Below are 23530 nucleotides of genomic sequence, written 5' to 3'. Positions count from 1 at the left end.
TCAGTGCCCCCTCCTCTCTCCTCACTTCCACTTTCCGATGTACACAGCTGCTGACCTGCTCAGGGCCCCCTCCCCTCCCCTTCCAGCTACTTGCAGGCATGTGCAGCTGTTGCTGTCTCATTCCCTAGTCACTGAACCTGCCCCACTGCTCTGAGCATCTCACACCTGCTTCTTGTCCAAAGCCTTCTGTCTACAGTCACAGAGGTAAACCTCACTTTGTCCTAGAGCTCAAAGTTATTGTATTCTTCTTGCCTTCAGAAACACGAAAGAACTTGTAGTTTGACTCTGAATCTAGGCATTTTCTCTAGTCTTGACTTTCTCCACTTTCCTTTAATGTGCAGAAACCTGGTTTATCACACGCTTCTCTGCACGCCCCTTCAGGCTATGTGTGGTGAGGGGGCTGCAGGGTCCCAGTTCTGCCGCACTTCTGACCACAGCTCGGGATTTCCTTCCTAGGCTTACAAATCCGAGGTCCCAGCAGCCTTGTCTTCAAATTACCACACGGCACGGAGACAGCTCTCCTTTGTCGCTCTTCATACACTGTCCTGCACAGTTCAGTTTAATTCTGAATTGCCTGGAGCACAGAGATGGCTGGTAGGGCAAATATTTTTATAATATTTCAATTCAGATAAAATTTACTGAAATATAGACTAAAATACTAACATGAAAAGATTTTTACAATCTTTAGTTATTTCAGAAACACAAATTAGTTCAGTGAGAGAACACCCTTGCTTGCCACCATTCACGCCGACATTGGTAGGCATGCTAACAATTGTGAAGCCATGCCCATTGGATACTAACACTAACACGCTAACAGTTAGCAATGCCCATTGGTTTGCTGGCATTAGCACGCTAACAGTTAGAAAGCAATGCCCATTTCTGGCAGAAATGTTGGGGCATTGAGACACTGATGCCTTGTGGGAAAGGAGACAAGAGCCGCACCCTGGCGAAGAAGATGTTAGAACATTAGCTAAATTAATTGAACCCACACCATGGAGGATTAGTTAGAGTCTGGGCATGTAGCTCTATGAAGGAATCCTTTTCCAGGTCCACAAGGAGAGAATATCATCTCAGTGCTCTTTGTGGTGACTCTGGAGGTTAGGTGGGAGATGGACATTGAGAAACAGTGAGGTGTTGTTGTTGGCACATGCCATTTCCCTAACTGTCTGCTGACTGCGTCCTTATCAACAGAGATGGCCTCTGTATAGTGTGTTCCACATTCAGCTGCTTTAATCAGGCTATAGGCGGTACGATGTCTGTCTTGTTCGAAGCTGTATCTTTTAAGGGTGGTCTAGTACTTCCACACTGTAGCTATTCAAGGAGTATTTGTTGAAGGAATGAATGGAGGTAACATTTTGCATTGAGGTTACTGAGGGAACAGAAAGCAAGAAACTGAACTTCAGCTCTTGAAACAATTTTTACACTGATCTTTTCAGCTTAAAAACTAAATTCCTACATTTCATTCAAGTAAAACAAATGTTTGTCCACAGTCAAACACTTCTGGCTCTACCTGGACCACTTTTGTATGAGCTAGCAATTTAAGACAGGGAAAAATAGAGATTCACACCTTCCATTCCTTTTGTATCACATGGCAACAGAGACGCTGGTGCTCAAATACTATCAAATGCATGTGACCACTTTCCTTTCAAAATGGCTTCTTCAGCTCCTCGCAGCAGAGGCTCTGACACGTGCTGTCTAAGTGCTAACTCTGAGTTGGTAATGAACACGACACGATCCAGAATAGCACTCCCTCGACTTCACAGAGCGTCCACACTCAAAGCACAGGCGTGAGCTGCGGGACAGTGTGTCAGTGAACAAGCCACATGCACGGTGGCCCCAGAACGCTGCAGCAGCAGAACTGGTGACGCCACTAAGGCAATTTCAAGACAAGACATGTTATTCCTGCATCGGTGGTCACGCTGGGTGTACATAAGACATGCTATTCCTGCATCGGTGGTCACACTGCAATTTCAAGACAAGACATGTTGTTATTCCTGCATCGGTGGTCGCGCTGGTGTACATAAATCCACTGCGCTGCCAGTCACACGCAGTGTAGCCCACAAACACATGCAGAAAAAGAGAATGATAGTGATCATTCCTGACCTACGTCCCTACCATACTACATGTTTTACTGTCATGTCTTCCTACTTGTGTGTGTGTGTAGTATATTTTTATATTTACACAAAGCAGCATGCTGTGCTATGCTGGCAGTGGCCTCATACATGTTTATTGGGCTCTGTTTTGTCAAGCAGGCAGCTTGGGTGACTGTTCCGTGTCATTGAGGTCCTGTGAGTACTCTAATTTTCTCACAGGGAGGAAATGGTCTAAGGACACATTTCTTAGAGCACACCTCCATCATTACATGAGGCTTTCCTATCTGTTGCTTAACATGAAATAATGTACAGAAAAATTCTTCCTTCTGCCTATACTTAATTTTCATGTGATTTCCTTCAAGAACTACTTAATGGATACTCACTCCTACCTGAAAAAAAAAGTAACTTTAACTAATATATTCATCTGCCTGCCCAAAAAGAGAAAAATTAATAGCACAAACACAAAAACTTCTCCTTTAAGTAAAACTAAATTTAGGGGTGTGTCCTATGAACTATAGTAAAAATTTAGGGGTGTGTCCTATGAACTATAATAAAAGTTTTCATTAAGTTAATTCTGAGAATGAATTATTCTTCTGGAAAAATTATGTCCTCCACCATTTTGGATAAATTTAACAATGTTTTGCTCTGGTGCCATGTGGATCAACTCATTCAGTTGCTTGTTATTCACAGACTCCAAACAACCACATGCAGGGGCAAACTCTGATTAACCCAGGTAACTGGCTATGAGGTAACAGCATCTTTGAGAATGCTAAAGTTCCTGCTGGCTCTTTGGGCTGTAAGCTCACTTCTGTGTAAACCTCTTGCCCTTTGGTTTTAAAGTTAGTTGGTTCTTGAAAAGCATAGAACATGCTCAATTCGCCACATATCCAGGGTCTCACTTCATTAAATCTGGTCTGAAAACCAGGATCCTGGGACTTTGATCTGAAATAAAGCAATTAAAGGGAAATGTTTTGACAACAAAGACTCTATTAGGTGGGGCATGCTGGCACACAAATGTGTTTAAGGTAAAAAGAACTGAAATTAAACAAATACAATGCGAAGGGCTGTCATATTCGAGCTACCCGTGTCCAAAGAGCGCAACTGGAGTAACCGTGGAGCTCACATCCCCAGATTATTAGAGAGGATGAGCAGTGCTTCATATAATTTTTGGGCACCACAGCTGCTGTGGGACAATGGTTTTACCCTGTAAAGATTTGTTTCTTGTACTTGTTTAATAAAACGGTGATTGACCAGTAGCCAGGCAGGATGTAGAGGTGGGGCACCAAGAACAGGAGAATTCTGGGATGAGAAAAGAAGCAGTCTGCAGTCATCACCTAGACACAGGGCAAGCAAGAAGTGACCGCCTCGCTGAAAAAGGTGCCAAGCCACGTGGCTAACACAGACAAGAAGAATGGGTTAATGTAAGATGTAAGAATTAATTAGTAAGAAGTCTGAGCAACTAGGCCAACCAGTTTATGATTAATGTAGGCCTCTGTGTGTTTCTTTGGGACTAAATGGCTGTGGGACCTGGCAGGACAAAAACAATGTAGTTTTTGAAAGATTAAAACTTACTTTAATTTGTAAGGCACAATTACAGTTCACTTGTCAGCACAAGCTGGAGCTCACAGCATCTCTACTCCAGTCCCAGGCCTCGGGCTCTCTTCCCGCCTCTGTGGGCACTGCATGCCCGTGATGCTCTTACACACATGCAGGCAAAAAGCAAACAAGGCAACAAAAACTTATATACATAAAGCAAAAATTAAGAAAATAACTGGAGAGCAGTTATGGAAGACAACTGATGACCTCTGACTTCTACATCATACACACCACATGTATGATCTATCATCTTTAATTATCTTTAAAAACAGAACTAAATAACTTCCTGCTCTGGGAAACTACTCAGCCAAAGATATGGAATTTCATGCTGAAGAAAGTAAGAAAAGAAGAGAAAAACCCTTAGAAATACAAAATGTGCTGTGTTTGCTGCTGAAGGCAAGAGATTTCAAGGGTTCAGATATAAATAATAACAGCTACATTCCTATCTTATATTAGACTTCAGTAATTGAAGAAGAGGCTGTAGCTTTGGAATGATAGTGTCTCACATGCATCTTGCTTTTCTGAGGCTTTCTTAACTCTGCTGTTGGTCCTCCACCAGCAGGAAGCCATTTGTGCCCTGCCTATGTTCCCTGAAGGATCATCATCTTCAACACTGCTGGCTATCATCATCATACTGCTTGTATCATAAGTAACAAAATGACAATCTCACCTGAGAGGAACTAACATAAAATTAAAAAGAAATTTGTAAGTGCCTATATTGATCTTTTGTGGGATTTACAGGAATGTCTGTTCTCCACATTTATATGGTGACTTGTGACGTCTATGAAGGAAAAGGCAAGAACTGGACTTTTGAGAACGCCTGCTAAGGTCACATGACTTGACACTGGCTCTGTGGATGTGTTATACTCCTCAGTCTGAGACTGCAATCTCTCCTCACTCCTCACCCTTTCTTTACATTCGCTTGGGGAAACAGGCTCTGCCCTCTTTTCTTCTTAAGGATATACTTCCTTTGAGCAGTCTTTCCCCAGACTCAGAACATCTGGATTGCTGCAGCTGTACTAAGAGCCCAGCCGTTTGGGATTCCGACTCCCTCCCAGAACAGGCAAAAAGTCACAGGCTGGAATATTCAAAGCTATCTAACGTGGATGTGGGAAATAGTCTGGCTTTGTGTGATGAGAATCTTTGGGGAAAGCAAGTCAGCAGCATGAGTTTATGAGAACTTAAAGAACAAATGGATGGGACTAGGGACGGCATTGACATAAAAGCCACAGAGTGCTGCTCACCCAGTTGTCCACCCTATAGGGACAATTATCTTTTTTTTTTTTTTTTTTTTTTTTTTTTTTTTTTTTTTTTTTGGTTTTTCGAGACAGGGTTTCCCTGTAGTTTCTAGAGCCTGTCCTGGAACTAGCTCTTGTAGACCAGGCTGGCCTCGAACTCAGAGATCCGCCTGCCTCTGCCTCCCGAGTGCTGGGATTAAAGGCGTGCGCCACCACCGCCCAGCCCCTATAGGGACAATTATCTTTAGCTCCTTTTCTACACTGTCCCACATGCTTTGGCAGTGCCGGAAGTCAGTCCTGTCAGTAGGAACGCTAGAAGTATTATAACTCAGAATATTTGGGAAGGGAGAAGACAATGGATTTCTATTGAATCTTTACTGTCTTAGGATTTTAATGATGAAATTCTTTAATTTCTGTGACTATATTCAGAGCCTAGTGTATAATGTTTACACTGTTCATTAGTGCCTCCTGCCTGGACTTTGGTGTACCATCAACCCAGATAAACCTAGAAAATCTTCTGTCTTTTGGGAGGATTTGGGGGGAAAACACCTATGTATTACTTGGGGATTTTGAATGACTCTTTATTCTTTGATGGCTTTGAAAGGCTACAGTGATGTTGGGTAGTTAAAAATTTATGTGTAACCAATCATTACTAGAAATGAAAAACATGGGGCTTTAATGAATCATTTTTTGATTACTATGAAATGCAATTAATTAATGGCTTAAATAAGATCCCAAGCTTTACTCCCTGGGTCATAGACTTGAGATTAGGTCTCTGGTGTGAAATGAACATGTGAGCACAAATGTGAGCGCATCTCATCTGCTCATATGCATAGAGACATAATCAAAGCAGCTATGCTACCCACAATCCAGGGCTAATACTGAAAATATTTTGTAACCCCCCAGTCAGAACACGTGTTCACTAGTAATATTGGTGCACCCGAAAAATTTACCACTACAACAAGCAAAACATTACAAAGACCACGGATTTTCTATAGTTTCTTTGTAGGATAAATAAAAATGTAACTTCTTACCATGGTCTGCATAAACTTTTAAAAAGCCTGCCTTCTTACAAGGACACACATGTGCACACACATCGAAAAACTACCCACAGGCGGGGCTTTCAAAGGGAGCAAATGAGTTCAACCTCCCTATTCTTTACTCTCTCTAAGCCCCAGTCTTGGATTTACTAAGGACGTATAGGGTGCATATCACATTGATTTTATTATCTTAAGGGTATGTCTTACTTTAGCTTTTAGCAGTATACGAAATAGAAATTTCTTAAAAAGAAAACCTCGATAGCAACTGCTGATGGCCATTGAAAAGCTCTTTGATCTACCTGGAAAGAGTTCTAAACCTTGACGATAAAAGAGAGACCACAAGGCTTAGATCTATGATCAGAAAGCTTTTACTCCGGAAAGAATATTTAAAATCAATCAAGCATGAAATCTCTTTTATGTCAGCCCAAAAGACACATTGTTTTTAGCTATCATGAAGGAGATAAAAGAGCTTAGATGAATAGTGTCTTCCTGAATAGCTTTAAATGCAGCCTAATGAAAGCAACTCAAATTATATACATAAAGTTGAGAATAGAATCTTTAAGAATTGTAGTAGTTTACACAGCACCTAAAATCTTTGATTTTTAAGAGTTGATAACCCAGTGTGGCACACACAGGCTAACTGTAGTCCAGCCATTATGACACACTGGAATACACAGACTAACTGTTGTCCAGCCATTATGAGACACACAGGCTAACTGTAGTCCAGCCATTATGAGACACACACAGGCTAACTATAGTCCAGCCATTATGAGACACACACAGGCTAACTATAGTCCAGCCATTATGAGACACACACAGGCTAACTGTAGTCCAGCCATTATGAGACACACACAGGCTAACTATAGTCCAGCCATTATGAGACACACACAGGCTAACTGTAGTCCAGCCATTATGATACACACACAGGCTAACTGTAGTCCAGCCATTATGAGACACACACACAGGCTAACTGTAGTCCAGCCACTATGAGACACACACAGGCTAACTGTAGTCCAGCCATTATGAGACACACACAGGCTAACTGTAGTCCAGCCATTATGACACCAAGAAGACACTCAGTGGCCCTGTGAGTGTCATGGAATAGTACTGAAATCTTTTGTCTCTGCCTATACAGAAGTTTTTTTTTAAATCACATTATTACACTTTTTATATAATTAGGGGGGTATGAGTGAGAACACTGGCTGCATACTATCAGTTTTTGGGTTTGGAGACAATAATTCTGCCTTTGTTAATACATATCATCTAAGGCCGCCATGAACAGAACAGGAAAATTTTACCATCAACATATTGCTTTCACAGTTCTGACCTAAGCCAGCGCCAAAGGTATTTATGTCTACAGAACTTAGTTATATCGACTGCTTCAGTCAAAAGATCTTTAGTGGTAAAAATACTTTAAATTAATGCAACTATCAAATATAGACTGTGATGTTTATTCAATTATATCACAAATTTATAAGGCAAAAGTTATGGGTCTCGGGGCTGGAGAGATGGCTCAGCGGTTAAGAGCATTGTCTGCTCTTCCAAAGGTCCTGAGTTCAATTCCCAGCAACCACATGGTGGCTCACAACCATCTGTAATGAGGCCTGGTACCCTCTTCAGGCATGCACGTAGACAGAATATTGTATACATAATAAATAAATAAATATTAAAAAAAGTTATGGGTCTCAGCATCAGAAGACAAAAGAATATTCTTTAGACTCAGATAAACAGTCTAGCATTTCAGTAGCTTTTCCCCAGCTGGCTGAATATGGAGCCATCATATCCTGGGGCCCCACTCATGCTTTCATAGACAAGAGAATGAACATATGCATACGCACAAGGTGCTTGCATAGGAATGTTCACACCAGCATTATTCGTAATAGTCAAAGATGGAAATAGCCCACGCATTCATTAATAGATGACATAAATACAGCACATTCACAAAGCATGAGGACACACACGGCGTCGGTAAATCTTGAAAAGAATTATTCTACATGAAAGAAGAGAGTCCCAGAAGACTAGCATCTGAAAGGGAGGACTGTAAAGCCTGCTGGAGAGATAGTAGTCACTGCAGGGTGAGGAGGAGGAATGACCGAGAAACAGACCCAGAGCTTGTGGGGGTGTCTTTCTATGTGGGGACAAACTCCTAAAATTGGGGGGATGGTTGTCCATGACTTGAATATATTAAAAACTGCTGGGTCATATACTTTTTAATGAGTTATGTAGTGTGAGTGCTATAAATCAACAGTGTTTCTAAAAGAAATTCATATATGTAAACATAATGATTATAAAAAGAATTGCTATGCTCTTCAAATTACAGTGTTGGTACTTGACAAGTTTTAGAGCCAGATGTTTGTGGTAAGAATGTAATTATTGCTGTAATATTATGTGCAATATGTATGGAATAGGATCAATCATATAAAACTATGTAAACAAACACGGTTTTGCTCCCTGAGTCTTCCCTCTGCTTTGTGGAGGGCCTGCTGCATGTGTCCTTGTCTCCACTAAAGGCATTTCTTTACCAGCAAAACAACAAAACAAAATCACGTGAACAGCTTAAAACAAAACTCTCTACTTATTGATGGTGGATTTGGGAACCTCAATTTTCTACAGTAAGGGTGTACTAAATATCGTTTTTCCTCAGGATAAAAATTGCAACTTTCAAGTAAAGCATTCCCCAAGTAGAGAACTCTGAAGAGAATTTGCATAAAGCAGACATCTGTCAATCAACGGCAGATTCAAGGAAAAATTGCCTGCCGCCCTGATTCATTACACCCTCATTTATTTGCCTTGAGGTAGGTGTTTTAAGAGGCATAAAAGGATGTCATTAGCTTTTAAGGGGAAATAAAGTTATATGTACACAAATAAATATTCCTCCAGAAAACGATTCCAGGTGTAAAAAGGAAGAACTATATTAGACAAGTGTTGCCTACAGGATAGTGTGTGAGAGCATTATTTTTCAGTTTTAAATTGACACATTTGTTTTCAGTGAGGTGCTATCATAAACAAACAAAACAATCCAGGTGTGTCAGTAGAGAGATGGTCCAGGGGTTACAAGCACACTGCTCTTGCAAAGGACCCAAGTTTGGTTCCCAGCACCCATGTTAGGTAGTTCACAATCTTTTGTGATCCTGGGTCCAGGGGACTTTACACCCTCTTTTGGCTTCTGTATACACTTACTCAAGTGCATGGAAGTTTACATAATTAAAATAAATACTTTTTCTTTGTTTTTTTGAGACAGGGTTTCTCTGTGTAGCTTTGATGCCTGTCCTGGAACTAACTCTTATGGACCAGGCTAGCCTTGAACTCACAGAGAGATCTGCCTGGGCCACCACTGTCCGGCTCAAAATAAATATTTTTTTTTAAAGAAAAAAAAAAGACATTTATATAGAAAAGTCTGGGATTTGTCCTTTTCTCTTATGGTTCTAATATGATAATGATAACATTCTCTTAAATAATACTGACGTTTAAAGAAAAAATGTTTGTGGGTATTACCATAACAGGTATTACCATAACAGGTATTACCATAACAGGTATTACCATAACAGGTATTACCATAACAGGTATTACCATAACAACAGGTATTACCATAACAGGTATTACCATAACAGGTATTACCATAACAACAGGTATTACCATAACAGGTATTACCATAACAGGTATTACCATAACAGGTATTACCATAACAGGTATTACCATAACAGGTATTACCATAACAGGTATTACCATAACAGGTATTACCATAACAACTATTACCATAACAACAGGTATTACCATAACAGGTATTACCATAACAGGTATTACCATAACAGGTATTACCATAACAGGTATTACCATAACAGGTATTACCATAACAGGTATTACCATAACAGGTATTACCATAACAACAGGTATTACCATAACAGGTATTACCATAACAGGTATTACCATAACAGGTATTACCATAACAGGTATTACCATAACAGGTATTACCATAACAGGTATTACCATAACAGGTATTACCATAACAACAGGTATTACCATAACAGGTATTACCATAACAGGTATTACCATAACAGGTATTACCATAACAGGTATTACCATAACAGGTATTACCATAACAGGTATTACCATAACAGGTATTACCATAACAGGTATTACCATAACAGGTATTACCATAACAGGTATTACCATAACAACAGGTATTACCATAACAGGTATTACCATAACAGGTATTACCATAACAGGTATTACCATAACAGGTATTACCATAACAGGTATTACCATAACAGGTATTACCATAACAGGTATTACCATAACAACAGGTATTACCATAACAGGTATTACCATAACAGGTATTACCATAACAGGTATTACCATAACAGGTATTACCATAACAGGTATTACCATAACAGGTATTACCATAACAGGTATTACCATAACAGGTATTACCATAACAGGTATTACCATAACAGGTATTACCATAACAGGTATTACCATAACAGGTATTACCATAACAGGTATTACCATAACAGGTATTACCATAACAACAGGTATTACCATAACAGGTATTACCATAACAGGTATTACCATAACAGGTATTACCATAACAGGTATTACCATAACAGGTATTACCATAACAGGTATTACCATAACAGGTATTACCATAACAGGTATTACCATAACAGGTATTACCATAACAGGTATTACCATAACAGGTATTACCATAACAGGTATTACCATAACAGGTATTACCATAACAGGTATTACCATAACAGGTATTACCATAACAGGTATTACCATAACAGGTATTACCATAACAGGTTTTGTTAGTCTTTCACTAGTCATCCAACCCCTTGCCCCAGCCAACACCTACATTTTACTTTAATGATATTCTGTAATGCACTCAGTAGTAAAGTTCGATTATGCGTAGGATACATAATATATAACTACAGCAGAAATAGTTGGCAGCTAAGGACAAAGGCCTTCCTTACGGTCCTACTTGAGTCGTTGGTTATGACTCCTAACTGTGAAGTCTGGTTCTCTCGTGTGGAGTCAGCATTGAGGCTTCCTGCCCAGTTTGTTCACTCGAAGTTCCCTTAAAGGCACGTGCTCTAGCTGAACACTGAGGACTGCTTTGGATTTTAGCCTAATTGACTCCACAAGTCCATATGCTGATGGTTTCATTGCTGGCCTACGACAATACTGCAGATGGTGAACCCTTAGGTGCTTCCCCAAATAGTCCAAGACACGACTCACACTAAAGAGCTATTTGCTTAATGTGAGTTTGGAATTAATTACTTATTCTCTCACTATTTTGCATAGTCACAAAGCAGATAAACACAGTAAGACTTTATGCAGGTCCATGACTAGCATGATTTAACCTACCTACCCCCACCCTCCCAACACACTGCTATTTGGCCATGAAACTCCACTGCTTTGTTTAACAGCTGGTGGCATCCAAAGACCCGAGGTCCACAGAGGAACTTCAGGAGATGCTGCTTTAGTGCAAAGGAGGCCACAGGCTGCCCACCACACCAAGTGACCATTTCAACTGCCACACGCTGCCCACCATACCAAGTGGCCTCCTAAACAGAGGAGTAAACTCCACACATTGCTTCTGATTCGCTTTGCCCTTTTTCCTCTCACTTTGTTAACACAGTGACATTTTTCCTCTCAATGCCTTTGAACACACCGATAGCCAAAAGTAGATCTTAGATTGGCTAAACCTCAATGCCATATTAATTTATTAAATACTGCAATGACCTTAAAAAGCAATAAATCACATATTTAGAAACTTAAAAAATCCACAGATACAGTGCAGATGAAATTTTTTCTTTCTTACTTGGCATTATGACTTACCAAATGAAGATTTGGGTTTGGGAAATTTAAAAAATGCTTTTCCTCTCCCTCTCCCTTAAAGTCATGGTAACCCATTTTTTGGAGTAGCAGAAGATGAATGTCATATCTAACTGGGGGGGTGTGATCAGTTATAACAGCCATGAAAGCTTACACAACCTCTCAGACCTAAACTCGACCCTCTCCTATTGCAAGCCCACTTCCACACTACATAACACACTGAAGTAAAATGTTGTCAGATTGGAGTTTCCAATAAGCTATTTCCCAGCTGAGTGATGCAGTGAAGAGGAGCTGGGTCTGCTGGAGAATCACAAGTCCAGCATCCTTCTCCCTGGAAGCCCTAGTACCAGGAGAGAACCCACTGCATGGAGTTAGAAAGGAAACAGGAGGGGACAGGGAAGAGAGACACTTTCTGTATCAGGCAGAGCACAGGGGAGACAGCAGGGTTGGTGGCCCTTGTCCCCTACCGTCAATACCACATTTCCTTTGGAAAGAAGGGTTTGGCTGAGAGATGCTGACCTAAAGCTGTCTCAGTGTGTTGCCTGTGGGCAGCTCCTGGGGTCACCTGTGGTGTTACTGTCTTCCTGGACCGTTCTGTACCTCACTTCGGTACTGCATGTCACTCACTGACAATTTCCCCATCAAAGTGTTTCTCCACTGCGGATCACACTGTTGTGAGCTCTTACTACACTCTGAAGTCTCTAAGCAATTATAAAGGCCAATAAAAAGAAATGAATTTTGCATATACCAGAACAATACAAAAAAACAAAACACCACTCTTAGGACCAAAAACACCCAAAATGCACCGTTACATTAGTTTCTAACTTGAATGCTAAAGAAAAGCATGCTAGACTCCACTTTCCCAATATTTTGCCCCAGAATATCTATCTGGATTAAACTGTGATCTGTCGCCTCTTCCTCTCATAGCAGACACAGCATGCAAATGCAGGTTCTTCGGTGGAACCGAAATCCAAGTCTGGGCAGACTAGCTCGTGTCCTCTGTGATGGACACCTACTCTTCATTTACTTCATGGAACACTCAGATCAAACAAAGAGGACCTGAGTGAGCATTCATCAAATTGGCTGTTAAGTAGCAAACTTAAACAAATATTCACTGAATAATTAAAACTTTACAAGGTGGTGAGTAATGGTTTCAATAAAAAAAAGCACTTATCTTGGACTAAAAAGTTACAAGGATGTGTTCACTTGGAATTGCATCAGAGAGGATGGATTCCGTGTTAGTGTTGTTCATTCTATGATGTCTGCATGCAAAACAGCATTTGCGCCCTTGAGGATAAAATAGGCAACTGTCCTTTTCCATACATTGGAAAAATGAGCCACACAGCCCCTCCCCGCCACTGCCCATGGGTACGCCATTTGTCTGCGGTCTCCTTCCCTTCCCACAGATAACTGCAGTGGTCTCTTTGGAAGTTCACAGTGGTTACTGAAGCAGGACTCAAGACTAAAAGACCCAGCCGCTCTACACACCTACAATTGTCTGGGAATTCATTTCAAAGGGCCTTGACCTCAAAACTGCATTTCTGTTTATACTAAGATACTCAAAAACCTTTAACCCATTGACTCTAATAAAATGAAAAGATTTCTTTTCTTCATACGTGTTTCTCACCTCAGAAACTGGCTCTTCACAGTCTACTCATTTACAGTTACTAGGCAACTACTGACTACTCCCATGAACAATTCCTCTTGGCTATTACACCTTAAAATTATAAGCATTTAAGTTAAGTAAAGCCTATATTAAAAGTCTTACCCCATGGAAGTTTTATTTTGAAAGGAAGTTTTCCCCCTAGCGGTATGAAAAAATTAATTACAAAAGCACATCGCTGATAACATGGGGTCACCAAGAGGACCAACTCTGGAGCAGGTCTAGCTCCCACAAAGCTTCTGAGGTGTAAAATGGGGCGATGATATAGAAACCTCAGATTGTGAAAGTTAAACAATCAGCTCTTGCTCCTATTAATTATATATTTCGATATAGTAAACACTTGTCTTAGTTTTATGTTAGAAAAGTTGGAACCCTGTGTTCTCTAGTAAAAAACATGTAAATTATGAAAGTTAACTTTTATTTCTTCATGTGTTGCTGCCAAGAAAGTATATAAGCTAGAAATAGGGACTTCACTGTATCACAGTATCTTTAAATCTCTCCTCTTTCTTATCTCTCTTCACCATTAGCACCTATGGTAGCCAGAAAGACCCACCACAGGTGCCTACGGACTACCTCATGGAATGAAAATATGTTACATTTGTTGGCAAATGCTCCTTTTAAGATGTTATAAAGTTATGGATAGTAAAGTACACACATCAGAATCTAGGGTAACAAAAAAAAATCTCAATTTGTGATAGGAAAATAAAATAACACGAGAACTCACTAGTAAATTAATAATTTATAACCTGCATGTATGGAAAGGAATAATGAAGACCATCTGTATTTGCAGACATAATGGATGTTTCCTTAACAATAACTTTTAAGAGTTTTATTCTTTATATAAGCAGTAACAATAAGATATTATAGGATGAGATAATAATGAACAAATATGTGAAATATATGAACCCACCCCTAGTTTAGAAGAAAATACTTTTCTTTGGATAGTGTGGCCACTGGTAGGTTACTCATGCTCCAGGGGATGGCACCACACCCACAAACACATGAACGGCACTAACTGAACTCAACTGGGTATTAGAAAAAAAAAGCCAACTTAAAGGGGACCTGTTTTATACACACACACACACACACACACACACACACACACACACACACAGAGAGACACACACAGAGCTATATATAACAACTGTTCTGTAGTTATACAAAGAGATGGTCAGAATTCTGTTGTTACTAGGTCAAAACTACTGTTGGTAGTTAATAATAATTACCATTTTTAAAAATGATTAAAAATTTAATGATATAGAGCTTCTGAATAATTAATAAAGACAATGACAAAGAGCTCTTATTTTTTGTTCCATGCTTCTGATACATAGGGAAAGGGCCACATAATAGCAAGCGAATTTAAAATTTTTAGATTCACCAACATCACAATGTTTGTGAAGATAAAAAAAATCTATAATTAGTTATACGTGAAAACCAATATTGTTAAAGAATCTCTGTATGGGCTCACAAGATCCATAATTTTGAGATAGAAATGCTGTGTAGAAAGTATCAATGGGATACTTTTGCAAAAACTGTACAGAAAGACATTGGCCACGGAGGAGTAGTGACATTCTCTTCTCAATTCTATGCTTCTTGCTCCTGTGGCAGTCTTCTTAAGAGCTTTGTTATTTTCTTCATCATCATTCCCTTTTTTGCCTCCTCTCTGCAACCTCCTTCCTGGACCCAATTCTAAAACCCAATCTTCCAACGAGCATTGGCTCAGTTTACTGCTCTTTTATCCACTATATTTTTCTTGGACAAATTCAGCCATGTGTTTAGACTTCATAACTGTCATGTTTATGTCAAGACTTAGACATGTTGGGTTGAACATATTTTGGATCTCTCTACTTGGGCATTTCCACAGATATAGTCAAGGTATTCTGAATCCCTCATTCCTCTGGATCCTTCCCCACATACTCCTCCTCTGCACACAATATGTGTTAAGGGCATGGCAGTCTACCCATGGATGCAAACAAGGAACCTGAGGGCGGCGCTGGGCCACCTCCTCTTTTCCTCCTCTACCCAGGGGTCAGTGCATGAGACCAGATTACTCTTCAAAACTTTCCTACTTCATCCCAATGCCCTTCATCCAAAAAGGAGTTTCATGCGGACTTATCTATCAGCCTAATCTCCAGACAGGCCAGTACTTTCTGTTCAAATTACACATTTTAATCATTCTACCATATATCCACCGTTAGACTTTGTTCACTGTGGTTTCTGCCGGAACCTAGCTTGTGGTCACTGTAATCACAGAGACGATATTGCCGATCAGGGGCCATCTTCTCCAGGACTTACTCCTGGAGCTCTAGATGGGCGGTAATCGTCCTCTGCAGGCCCAGTGCGTCTTCCATGTGTCTCTACTTCTACCACTGGCAGGCTGTGGAAGCCACACGTGTAATGTTTTTCTTGGATTATGTGTTAAGCATCCTGAGATAAGTGAGCTTTGCTTGCCTTTGTGCTGGAAACACATGATACACAGTAAGTGTTCAGTGTTTGCCAAAAATTTCACTAAGTGTAACTAATTATGTAGGCTAATGCTAGATACTATCAAAGTTTTAGTCTTATTCCTCATTTTAAAATAAAAAGTAAATGTATTTTTTACTGATACATAAAAATAAGAAGTTCATATGCTAATTGAATGTGATGTTTCAAAAAGTGTATGCACTGTATAATGTTTCTCCTGAGTCAAACGCCCATAGCATCTTCTCTTCATTCCTTAGTGTTTTTCTTAAGGCTCTTTGGAACACCCAAAACATGTTGCCATGGTTTCCCTGTGGTGTAACAAGAACTGGACTGCCTGTGTGTTCTAACACAGTGCAGCCGCCAAGGCTCCGTCTTTCTGCACCCCCTTCCCTGCACTATCTGTTGTGTGTTTCTTATTCTTCTTAAAACATGGACAGTTTTAGAGCAATTTCAGATTTACAGATGTTTGCAAGTTTTAAAATTGGAATTGCAATAAAAGTTTTACTTGCTAGAATGTACAAAAACACCTCTCAGTCAAAACCCCAACATTTGTTATGGCAACACATTTAGTCACGCATAAGTATTAGCTGTTTTGTAAATCATTTAAAGGTAACCTATGAATCTTCAAATTAAAATTACATTTCTATATAAAAATGAGAAATAGCACTTTAAAACACCAAACAAAAATTGTAATAACAAAACCTACATCAATATAGTAAGCAGGAACCAGAATTTAAAAAAATATTATCAAATAACTATTTCAATATGATGCTATTACACAAGGCCCAATTTTCATAATCAAAGTATGGCTTGCAAAACCAAGATTAGCCGGGTCCAAGAATTAATACAACCTTCAATTATTTTCTGTTGTAGATATACACTCCAATTTCTGAAAAACAACACAAAAACCCTGCATCCAAACAGAAATTAAATTTAATCCAGTTGCCTATAATTAATTTTACTATAAAAGAACAACCGTATCACATGCCTTTGTTTAAATAGAAGATATGCTATTATTTTCAAGATACCAGGGTTTAATTAGCAACATCCATTTGAAAAAAGGGGTATGTTTTGACTCAGAAATTTCTTAATTGCTAACAGTGGCTTTTCTGAGTAGGAGTGCTGTATATAATTTATTTTTGCAGATGTAATTAGAAAGCCTTGAATATCTTCACTGTCAGCAGAAAAATCCTTCCATCCCAGCAGCTGAAGAACTGGTGCTTGAAGTTTTAACAAGGAAATGAAGCCTTGGCGAGGAAATTGATAGTACTGTTAATGGCGCTTACAAACAGGAAAAGAAAGTTAGGCTGTCTGCAGCGAACACACAACACGAGGCCTCATCTCCATTGCAAACTGCTGGGAACGGAACAAGCTCCACGGTGAGTGACCTAAGGGAGAGCAAAGGTCCCGCTGATCAAAGCGGCCTCGCAAGGCGCCAGCACCTGGCAGGAGCGGCCAAAGCTTCGCCCCGGAAGGAGCAAAGACAGGCACACTTTCAAATCCGCCGTCTTTCACTTTGAAACAGGCTGTTTGATCGCTGCAAAAAAAATTGTGGTTACTTTTCAAAAAGATGAACTAGCTTAAGACTCTCCTTTTGCTCTGGGCGATGTCATCATCCACAATTACTGTGAAAAATGACACGAAAAGATTGTGTATTGTACGGACAACTCAAACACGAAGTCAAGAGTAACATAAAAATTCCTACCGGTTTGGCTGAGTTGAGACGCACTGCGGCTTTTCCGGGAGAGACCAACAATAGCTACCATTTTGGCCCCAATGCTAGAGCGTCGCTTCTTGCCACTGGTCCCCAAGGTGCCCACCGCGGTGTCCGACTGGCTGCCGTCATTCTTCTCCAGTGAGCACATGTCTCCACTGATGCTGCTGCTCTTGGTCATGCTCTTCCCTGACATGCCCATCTGTCTGCTTTGCATTTTGGATGTAAAGACACTGTCAGCCGGGGCATCATTACCAACGAAGACGAGAGTGGAAAAGGAAAAGACAGAAGAGGCGTTTTAGATGAAACATCCGGGACACAACGACCTAACCGTATCATCTCTGGAATGGATTTCTAGGATTTACAAGTTTTCCAGTAGCACAGTCTATGCACCGTCCGGACAGCTCTACCACATATGGCAACAACGCACCAAGTCAGACTCTCAGTTCCGTTTCCACTCTTGAGGCACTGGGTCTGGTCACGGAGGAAAACAAACACGGAAACTCAGGGGCTTTCAGAACGGGCTGTGGCAAAGGCCACGTGCATTTTGAGTGTAAGTAGCTTATTTAATAGTGGTCAGATATTCTAAGAGGGCTAGATATTTTCATTAGTTTTATGTTTTAAAAAAGCTGTTTCACTTAACTTAATTTTGTAATTATTGGTGTAATCCAAATTCTCAAAAAAAAAAAAAAAAAAGAAAGACTTCCCTCATAGTTTTAGACAAAGTCAGAAAGCAATTAACGAATCACTGGAACATGGAAGCGGACCATGGACTCCCTGAAAAACCAGTTCCTCAAGGGGAGTAAACTGAGGACAAGACTGGGGATTTTCCCAGATACTGAGGAGCTGTAGGAGGTGGGGGGGGGGTGAGCATCAGCAAACAGGCTCCCCAGCTGCTCCCCAGAAATCTGGGAGCACGTGGAGGAAGCAGCCTGTTTTCCAAGGACTGGGAAATTTATTTAGATGTCATTGTTCTGAGCTGGTATTAGAGAGTGACAGTCTGTGCTTGACTTTGGTCCTGATAGTGGCACTGTTCAGCACACGAGGAAGAAATGAAAGGAATGAAGTCAAGAAACAAAAACATCTGCACATTTTCTCCACAAATGCAAACGAAAAAGGCCAGTGTGAAAATGTAAAACTACATTGAACTATTTCATTCCTCATATTACATTTAATGAGAAACAAGGCAGAGGGGAAAGTCAGTGTTTGCATTTTTATAACACCACACTAACAGTTTTCACATTTGTGGGATTGTTATACTTTAGTAAAAAGGAGAGAATCAAGTCAACGTGGAAGGCAGTCATCCTGTTGACTTCCAGTTCTGCTACCTCTCTGACACATTTTGATAAACAATTAGGGCTACTCTGAGCCCTAGGATTATCAACTACAAAACAGGAATATTCATTTTAAATAATTTGTAAGGGAAAAATCTGATCAATGGAAATTACAACATTAGGGAATATGGAGAGGTTAAAGCCCCTCAAGATGTACTAGATGTATTTAGCATCATCGATGAGAATGACATTTATAACAGGATTGAAGAACACCAAGGGATTAAAGTGTCTAAATGGTTTGATTACAGTCAAATGTTGAGAGTATACAGCACTGACCCAGGCAGGACACCAGGGTTTGAGCTTTGGCAACAACCATGCAACCTTTTCAATTTCCTGCAACTTAGTTTCTTTATTTAAAGAGTGAGAAACCACAAGGAAGGCTGTGGGTGGAGTTTTAGGCTCAGGGCAAGAGCCACAAGGATTCCGTTTTCCTCCTCACAGCTATCACCAACAATGCCATCGTTCAGGAACGTTCAGGAACGTTCCATATACAGAGCACTGTGAAGCAGAGGAGTGGAGGAGCTGCATCTATGAAACACCTTTCTTTCCAGAAGCTCTTATGCCATGGATTTGAGGTTTTACACACACACACACACACACACACACACACACACACACACACACAGAGGTTTAGCATATGAGGTTTTCCTTCCCTGCCACCCACCCCGACCCCGAGACAGGGTTGCTCTGTGTAATAGCCCTGGTTGTCCTAGAACTTGCTTTGTAGGCCAGGCTGTCCTTGAACTCACAGAGATCCACCTACTTCTGCCTCCTGAGTGCTGGGATTAAAGGCATGTGCCACCACGCCCAGCAACATCTGAGTTTGGGATCATGCTCCTATCAGAAAAGAATAACCTCAGAAGGCCAGAGTTCTGTTGAGAGAAAGGCTCCGAAATAAAAACTTATTTTTTAATAGCCGTATTAACAGCACTACGCAAAGTTCCATAGGCCCGTTCAGTGGGTATATACCCCTTAGTCTACTGCACAGAAGGCAAGTCACACACACAATACTTCCTATTGCATCTCACGATCTCTCATCTCAGTTTCCACAGGGGGATGGTACAAAGGCCTTAACCAAAATCAAGAAAAAATGGTAATGAACCTATGGAAGCAATCTGTAGATGAACAGATAAATACTGTGAGGTCACCGTAGTTACAGAGACTACTTCCACTTTAGGGTGACCTTGAGCATCTGCAGGGCTTTATGAGCAGCTGCAGCCACTGATGTACCTGGAGGAGGAGGAGGCTGGGGAGGCTCCCTGTCCTTCCCTAACTAGATATTAACAAAAACTAAAGCTATCAAACAGATGCTTTGCTAGGAAATGCTTACTCTGAGCTCCCTGGTGGTGATGAATGGTCACACAGGGTGGCCTTCTAGAACGATCACTGTGTGATAAATTTCAACGCTGGTGTCCGCCAGTGTAGCTCACTTCTGTTTGTTTCCTATTAGCTTGTGTGGTTATGTGCTGTTTGTAGCTTTGTTTCTTTGCTTTTGAGCAAAGTCTTGCTCTATAGCCCTGGCTTGACCTGGTGCTCAGTATTTACACCAAGCTGGCCTTGAACCTGTGGGCACTCCTCCTGCCTCTGTCTCCCACGTGCTGGGACTACAGGTGTGCACGCTCTGTGCCTGGCTCACTGATTGGTCTCTGAAGGGAACTTGGCAACACACATCGAGTAGTTTTTAAAACCATAATATTTAGCCTAGAAATTCTACTTTCAGGATTTAAGCTAAGGTAACTCAATGAGTACAGATTTAGGTGTAATTATATGTATTACAAAATCAATAACAATGTAAAAACAACCTAATGGAAACAAAGTAAAACAAAGGAACGAATCTATTAATGTCTAGTTTAAAATTGTTCACCAGTAAGAAAGACTACGCTTTTAAACTGTTTATGGAAACAATACTAACATGAGGTATTCTTGGTGGGGGATGGGAAGCAGATATTTGTGGCTTCCTTTTGTTGGCACACATATTAAATAGGGATTTGCCCGACTAAGAGGACACAGGCAAATTAAAATCCTAGAAGGCAGTTTCAATGAGGAATTATCTAGAATAGGTTGTCTGAGGCATGTCTGTGGGGGATCGTCTTGACTGCAGCAGTTTATGTGGAAAGACACTGGCTTCATGAAGCTGGTGGTGCCGGTGTCTGTTTCTGGGTCCTGGGAGGCTGAGCACAGCACGTGAGCCTTCTGCTCTTGATGCAGATGTGGCCCCTCCCCTCTGGCTACTTTCCTGCCCTGGTGGGTAAGATGGAACTGTGAGCTCAGAGGAAGCCCTTCTCCTCTCAGCTGGCTTTGCCTGTCTGTCTTATCACGGCAACAGGAAATGAAAACTGGACAGCTAGACCAGGCAACCTAGGAAGCCTGGATTCATGAGGTGATCCAATTAGGTACATAAAGAGAACAAAGGGAATATAAAGATAAACAAAACTATTTTTCAGAAATTATTATTTTAGTAAAAAATATAAATATATGGATAAAATATAAATATATGGTAAATATTTTAGGAAATACATATGTATAGAGATAGCATTGTACTAAAAGGAGCTTTAGCTTTTTTCCAGCAGTATTTGTTTAAAATATCTATTTTTTTTTCTGTTCTGGTTTCCCAGAACAAACATAAAAAGAATCAGCAACGATAACAATAGAATTAGAAGAGGAAGAAGAAAAGAGCAAGCAGGGACCAACAGCACTTTTTCTACATAAGCAAGAGCATTCAATCTTCGTTCTTCCCATGAATGGAAGACAACCGCTCTCTAGCTACTCTGCGGGGTTATTAAGTTGCAGTATGACTGATTGCAGGGGCCTGGTTCTAGATAGGGTTCCCCTATTTCTAGATATTGCTTTGTTTGTGTTTTCTAAGAGGTGGCTTTAGAAAATACAGACTTGCCGGGCGGCGGTGGCGCACACCTTTAATCCCAGCACTCGGGAGGCAGAGGCAGGCGGATCTCTGTGAGTTCGAGACCAGCCTGGTCTACAAGAGCTAGTTCCAGGACAGGCTCCAAAGCTATAGAGAAACCCTGTCTCGAAAAACCAAAAAAAAAAAAAAAAAAAAAAAAGAAAAAGAAAATACAGACTTTACATATTTTGCGGTTTTAAAGTTAGGCATGTAAAACTGTCAATGCGGATGATCCATTTAGTAACAAAGTTACAGCTGTTAAGATGAATCATGAAGTAAAATTCAAAGTCAAATCTAGCGTTATTGGAGGAGAGTAGTATCTCCTTCTCACAAAGCCTTTAAATGCTGCCCAGACGTACACTGCATATAAAGATACGAGTACGCTGGATGAAATATAGTAATTTATAGGCTTGAAAAAATACAGCTAAAAATACAGCCTTAAGATTATTTTTTGTAAAAACATGGATGTAGGAACAGTGTTGTAAATAATATGTTTTCACAGTAAATGAGGACTTCATCATGTGGAAATCTGAGAAGTGAGAAGGAACTTACAAAAGACTTGGCAAATGGTGCCTCTCTGGCTTTGATGGGTAGAGATACAGAAGGTCTAGCCCACAATACAGCGGGGTACAGAAAGAAAGCACAGCCGGGAAGATACACAATGGAAAACAATGGATGTGGGATTAGCTAAGCTCCCATGCCTGTTCACCTTGTCTTCCTTCCCACTGTTTTGTTCTTGGGTGTTAAGTGTAAAGAGACAATCTGTTAAGATTATAACTCAGGTGTGTAGATGTCTGTGTAATATTCATACGTGAGGGTGTATGTGCCTGCGTATCCATGCAAACAGTCCAGGGTCAACATCAGTCAGTGATGGATGTCTTCTTCTATTGCTCTCTCTCTTGTCTTTTGAGGCAGGGTCTCTCACCGAACATGGATGGAGCTCACCAATTCAGCTAGACTGGCTGGCTGGGCCGGCTTCTGGGAGCCTCCTGTCTCTGACTACCAGCTTTGAGACGGTGTGAGCTGCTGTACCCAGCTTGTACATGGGTGCTGAGCAGCTAAACTCAGGGCTTGTCATGCACAGCAAACATCCCACCCACTGAGCCATCTCCTCAGTCCTTAATTGCAGTCTTGGCAGCTGATGAGCAGATATTTTGTCTTAAAGGGTCATACCTAGAATTCTACCTTAGAACCTGCATGGATCTTGCAGCTGCTTAAAGTTACCTTATTTAAAATCCTCAGCGTCTTACATGCCGTTCTTCACCTAATGGGTGCAACTTAGAGTTGTTTAATTTACTATTTGCTACGCTTTACTTCACTTTAGCTCAAATGACCATCTAAACAAGAACAATAGTAATCACTTACTGAGCAGTGATTAAGGAATATTAATTATCACCAATATGATGACATCGTTTACTGGGTGCATCAGAATGCTGGCAGATCTCTTCTCGACCTTTAGCTAAGATCAAGTAAAGAATGCTCGCAGAGCTTAAGCAGAAACCATACTCTAATGTCAAGACACCTTGATGAAGTCAAGCACTGCAGAAAATCTCTTTGAAGCATTGGAAAAAACTGAATTTCTCAGAGTAATTCTTTGATTTCAGTTATGACAGAAGTTTAAAGTTTAAGATTTTAGTATTTATCAGATG

General features: G+C 40.5%; 1 protein-coding gene across 2 annotated transcripts in view; it reads right to left on the bottom strand.

Annotated features, from left to right (window-relative positions):
* Nucleotides 1–23530, bottom strand: part of Rims2 (regulating synaptic membrane exocytosis 2) — a 411096-nt gene that overhangs the window by 49661 nt on the left and 337905 nt on the right. For both annotated transcript variants that reach the window (XM_042055663.1, XM_042055664.1), the window contains one exon: nt 17637–17878. In XM_042055663.1, coding sequence (XP_041911597.1) covers nt 17637–17878 — 242 coding nt within the window. The remainder of the gene's footprint in view (nt 1–17636; nt 17879–23530) is intronic.

The sequence above is a fragment of the Arvicola amphibius genome, chromosome 9, assembly GCF_903992535.2.
Source record: "Arvicola amphibius chromosome 9, mArvAmp1.2, whole genome shotgun sequence".
NCBI classification, from domain to species: Eukaryota; Metazoa; Chordata; class Mammalia; order Rodentia; family Cricetidae; genus Arvicola; species Arvicola amphibius.
This window is presented reverse-complemented; position numbering and strand designations above follow the sequence as displayed.